The 5308-nt window shown below is 36.5% G+C and overlaps 1 protein-coding gene across 4 annotated transcripts in view; it reads right to left on the reverse strand.

Annotated features, from left to right (window-relative positions):
* AADAT (aminoadipate aminotransferase) overlaps positions 1-5308 on the reverse strand; it is a 32868-nt gene that overhangs the window by 10539 nt on the left and 17021 nt on the right. For 3 of the 4 annotated variants that reach the window (XM_017546677.2, XM_017546676.2, XM_017546674.2), the window contains 4 exons: positions 4820-4916; positions 3558-3619; positions 2712-2776; positions 1007-1113 (listed from right to left, as the gene is read on the reverse strand). In XM_017546677.2, the coding sequence (XP_017402166.1) occupies positions 1007-1113; positions 2712-2776; positions 3558-3619; positions 4820-4916 (331 nt within the window). The remainder of the gene's footprint in view (positions 1-1006; positions 1114-2711; positions 2777-3557; positions 3620-4819; positions 4917-5308) is intronic. The other variant, XM_017546675.2, reaches the window with a different exon arrangement.

Here is a 5308-nt window from a genome sequence, read left to right on the forward strand (position 1 = left end):
ATAGGAGACATTCTATGGGCTAATTTTAAATAAAAAAAATCAGGATACAAACTTTTCTGTATTATTGTTAACTGTGTAAAATAACTGCACAGCCAAAATACTAGAAGAACAAGCTCTTCGAGAAACTATACCATAAATGGTCACAAAATCTGGGTGGCAAAATCATGGGCTATTTACAAACTTTCCATTAGGCTTTTATGCATTTTCCAAATATCTCCCATGAGTATGCTTTCTTTCTTTTTATTTGTTTTGAGACAGAGTCTCGCTCTGTCACCCTGGCTGGAGTGCAGTGGTGCAATCTCAGCTCACTGCAACCTCCACCTCCTGGGCTGAAGCAATCCTCTGCCTCAGCCTCCTGAGTAGCTGGGATTACAGGCACCCACCACCACGCCCGGCTAACTTTTGTATTTTTAGTAGAGATGGGGTTTAACTATCTTGGCCATGCTAATTTCAAACTCCTGACCTTGTGATCCACCCACCTCAGCCTCCCAACATGCTGAGATTACAGGCATGAGCCACCATACCTGGCCTTTATTTTCATGGTTAGAAGAAAACCCTTCATTTTAAATACTAGTGGCTAATGCTTTTTGAGCCCTGAGTATGTGCCACATAGTAGTCTAAGGGCTTTACATATATTAACTCACTGAATCATCAGAGCCATCTTATGAGGGAGGGATTCTTATTACCTCTGTTTTACAGACAAAGCACAGAAAGGGTAACCTACTCAAGGCCACACATCCCCTATGGGGTGACGCTGGGATTCGAACCCAACAAGGCGGCTCCAGAGACTTAGCCACTCTGCTAATCAGTAGCTGAGACGAACAACTGTATTTCCACTAATCTAGACCACCTGGATAATTATGTAACCCAAAACCTATTATGATTTTGATAATGCAATAAAATATCTAATATTAGAACATGATGACTTGGGAGGTGGGCAACAAGAAACATTCCTTTCCATTTCTATTCAAGTAAAATATCCCCGCCCTTCACCTCCCAGCTTTACCCCCATCTTAACGGCTTTTTCTTCAATCAGTTCTTTTACATCTTTAATGCCTTTAACTTTAATCCATAAAAACATTCCAGCAGCAGGATCATGCCATTCTGCCAAACCTATAACAAAAGAAGAGAATAAATGTCTTCCAAAGTAAGGCATTTTGGGTGATATCAGGTGTGTTAAGTGGCGTAACTGTAGTAATTAGAAACTAGTACTCCTAAAAAGTTCCTTCAATTATAGCATTTTAAAAAATATCATCTTATGAGCCTTGAAAATTGATGTTCTGGGTTTGATTTCAAAGAGTAAGTGTGGGTGAGGGAGGAAGGCAGAGGTAAAGTGGGCAGTGAATAGCTCCCGTGTGCATATTTACAACGTACTCAGTCTTACGGTAGTACAAGAAGGCCCACTCTTTCTCCTTCACTTAGGACCATACCTAGACAAACATGGGTATTTCAATTTAGAAGAGGATTCATCCATTATTTATGGATTTTTCCAGCATTTTAACGAATCCTATTATTCTTGCAATAGTTTAGAAGTCCAATGGGTTAGCATTTTTATCAGAATGTAATTAATTAAGAAAAGAAATACTAAAAATTCAAGAATTCCAGAAGCAGTTGTGGGCTTTGTATTTCACTGAGTATTAGGATAGAGAAATCAATAACATAGTATAATTATTTTCAATTTAAATTACCATCTTTAAAAAAAAAGACCTTGCTGTTGATTAGACGTTTTTCTTCAGTACTATTACGCAACGTGGTAAAATAGTGCTCTTGTCAAAAAGATACTAAATCTGTTTTTTTTTTTGGGGGGGAGGAGGAGACAAACTTTTGCTCTTGTCACCCAGACTGGAGTACAATGGCATGATCTCGGCTCACTGCAACCTCTGCCTCCCAGGTTCAAGTGATTATCCTGGCTTAGCCTCCTGAGTAGCTGGGATTATAGGCGCCTGCCACCATGCCCAGCTAATTTTTATATTTGCAGTAGAGACGGGGTTTTGCCATATTGGCCAGGCTGGTCTCAAACTCCCAACCTCAGGTGATCCACCCCTTGGTCTCCCTAAGGGCTGGGATTACAGGCGTGAGCCACCACGCCCAGCCACTAATTCTGTTTTTATCAAGACTTTATAGAAAATAAGACAGGACAGAAATAAGGATTTGCTATTTTTGGTTTACTATTGTTTATATCAAAGGCATTTGAACAATATAATTAAAGCCATGTGATTAATCTGACCTTCTTTCATAATAGAAAAATGAATCTAAAACATCTTGCAATTAAATCAGCAACAGATAATATTACAGAGATAAATGAGGTTAATGATTAGAAGGCAATTAATTTGTCAATGGGACATCTGCCTTTGTACAGTTTAGAGAAGAAAGAATGGTTTGATAATTTTACCCTTTGAAGTAAAATTTTGAAATAACTAAAATTTTTGAAAATAAGAATTATTAAACTTAAAGTAAGTTAGTGGTTGATTTTTAGATCATTTTTTTAAAAATCACAAATTCTTTGCAGCAGATAGGTGAAGTAGATAGGAAGATCTGTGTCCAGGTTTGTCAAATGTGACTTCTGAGATCATTTATGGAGTAACGTTTCCTTGGCAAGAATACTCCTGGACTGTTTCTTTTCCACCAGGATTGTTAGTAGTACGCAGTGTTTAGCCCCTACCTTCCAGGTACTACTGTTTATCATAAGGACGAATGTACGTTCCACTCACCAGTTAACCACTTGTCTGCAGCTGCCAATATTGCATCCTTCTGGTTACGATAGAAATCAATAACCCTAGAAGAAGAAAACGATGAAAAGGATGTGCTCAGAACATTGAACACAGAAGCAAAAAAGGCTCCAGAGTCCAGGCTATAAGAATTTGTCTTCCAACTTGACTAAAATGTTGAATGCTTGATAGAAAATCAGAGCATATTTGTTTCACTTGTCTGGTGATCAATTTTAACTGCTGTCTTTTCTTCTTCATTGTAGAATAATTACACAATCAAATTTAATAAAGAGAAGTCTATTTCTACGTCGTTTGAAACCTAGGAGTTGCAGGATCAATCTTTGTGTTTTGTTGTCTCAATACTGGTTCTCATCAGTCAGGATAAAAGACAACACTATTGAAATGATGAACCACTGGTCTGGGAATGTGAATACCCCATTCCTCCTTATTTCTCAATTTCCTAGGAGGTACCACATTTACACAGCTAAAGTAATCCATAACTTGTACCAATATACAGACTGTTTAGAGAAATTGTGTTCACATTGAGCTAAATTGTGTTTACTTGAGCTAAATTCTGTGTCAAGTGTCCTTCACAATTAATCATTATTAAATATTTATGTGTATGAATAGTTTACTGCTTTCAAACCACAGCTTGGATGCTGAGAAGACTTTCTAGTTAAAGAGCTAATAAAACAAATAGACTTTTGACTTATAATATATGTTCCTATTGTCTCTCCTTTCCTAGGACACTTGGGAAGGAGGAGTAAATCAATGCTGTAGTTGATCTGTGCTATGTTCACTATTGGGCTCCTATTTTGTTCATAAATATTTAAAGAAATGATACAGTACCTGTCTACGTGAGCCATGAAACCCTCTTCTCCCCATTCATGTAGAAGCTGTGATATCATGAGCTAAAAGAGGTAAAATCATAAATACCATATTTCATCCCCTGAAAATGTAATCTTTGCCATTGGCAACACACAAATCACTTTTGATTACATGTAAACCACAAGAATATACAACAAGTTGAACCTAGCTTATATAGTCAGTGATTTAAAACAAATGTCAATGACAATATTAGTAAGAATAATACTGATATAGTACTTGTTATATAGCAGGCACTACTGTAAGATATTAATATATTTTACCAAATGTAATACATCTCTATTTTACTAATGAGGCACAAGGTTTAAGTTAACTTTTCTGAAGTCCCACAGCCTCAATTCAGACCATCTAGCTCCTGACCCGTGCTGTTAATTGCCATACTATACTGCTTCTCTAACTATAAAAATGTACTGTAGATGTGTAAATTTACATGATATATTTGGAGATTATCTATTTAAAGTAGAAGTTCTAGGCAGGCATGGTAGCTCATGCCTGTAATCCCAGCACTCTGGGAGGCTGAGGTAGGCAGATCACCAGAGGCCAGGAGTTAGAGACCAGCCTGGCCAACATGGTGAAACTCCATTTGTACTAAAAATACAAAACTAGCCGGGCGAGGTGATGTGAGCCTGTAATCCCAGCTACTTGGGAAGCTGAGGCAGGAGAATCACTTGAACCTGGGAGGCGGAGGTTGCAGTGAGCTAAGGTTGTGCCACTGCACTCCAGCCTGGGCGACAGAATGAGACTCTGTCTCAAAAAATAAAAACTAAAAAAGATAAAAAAACGAAGCTTAAAATGTTATAAATGGATAGTGAACTTGTGTTGATAACAGATACAAAAATATGAAAAAAAAATCCCCTACTTGGTAAAACATGGAGCCATTTGCACTTTATGGAATATATAATATCAAACAAGTGTCTTATTCTGCACAAATTTTTCTATTCTATTCATATTCTTGCAAGCTGCAAGGTTGTGTTACGGAGGGATCCAATAATTTCTCAAAGTTTGTGAGGAAATTTACACATTCTCTTAAATTATTTTTACTTCATTTTAATTAAAATACATTCCAACCAATTTCATTAGGAAAGATTAGCATGTCTGCAAAGAGGGCAAACTACGAATCACTAAACAGGCTTGGACTTTCTGCTCTCTACCATCTATTTCTTAAAAATTCTCATCTGATTACAAAAAAAATATATATATATATATATTTCCTAAATTGTCCTTACCTGGTTAAAAGTGCTGGGGTGCATTGTTGAAACTTGTACGTGTAAAATAACTCTTTCTATTAAGGGTTTTGGACCAGTTAAAAATCCTATTCTCAACCTATGTCAAAAGAGAAAAGGCATGATGCCAATTCCATATTAACAATTAACACATATCATTTTACGTATTAAGTCATAATCACTTTAATGAATCATGTCTGATTTCATTAGATAGTTGCGACCTGGGGACAAAATTATCTAGATAATTAAAACATTCTAATAACACAAACTACTTATTTCAAAAACAATTTAAGTGTACATTTAAAACAAGACAGACCACGTATTTATTTCCGAATGTGCCCTTCCATACCTGATATCAAAAACCTGACCGGCCCCACTACAACTTTAGACAAATGGCCAAGAATCTTTGACTACTGGAGGTGAATAAAGAGAGAAAAGGCCTAAGTTAATATTAATAATCAAACTGGTGTTTTTTTTTTTTTTTTTTTTTTT

This window comes from Cebus imitator, unplaced genomic scaffold (assembly GCF_001604975.1).
Source record: "Cebus imitator isolate Cc_AM_T3 unplaced genomic scaffold, Cebus_imitator-1.0 Scaffold190, whole genome shotgun sequence".
Lineage (NCBI taxonomy): Eukaryota > Metazoa > Chordata > Mammalia > Primates > Cebidae > Cebus > Cebus imitator.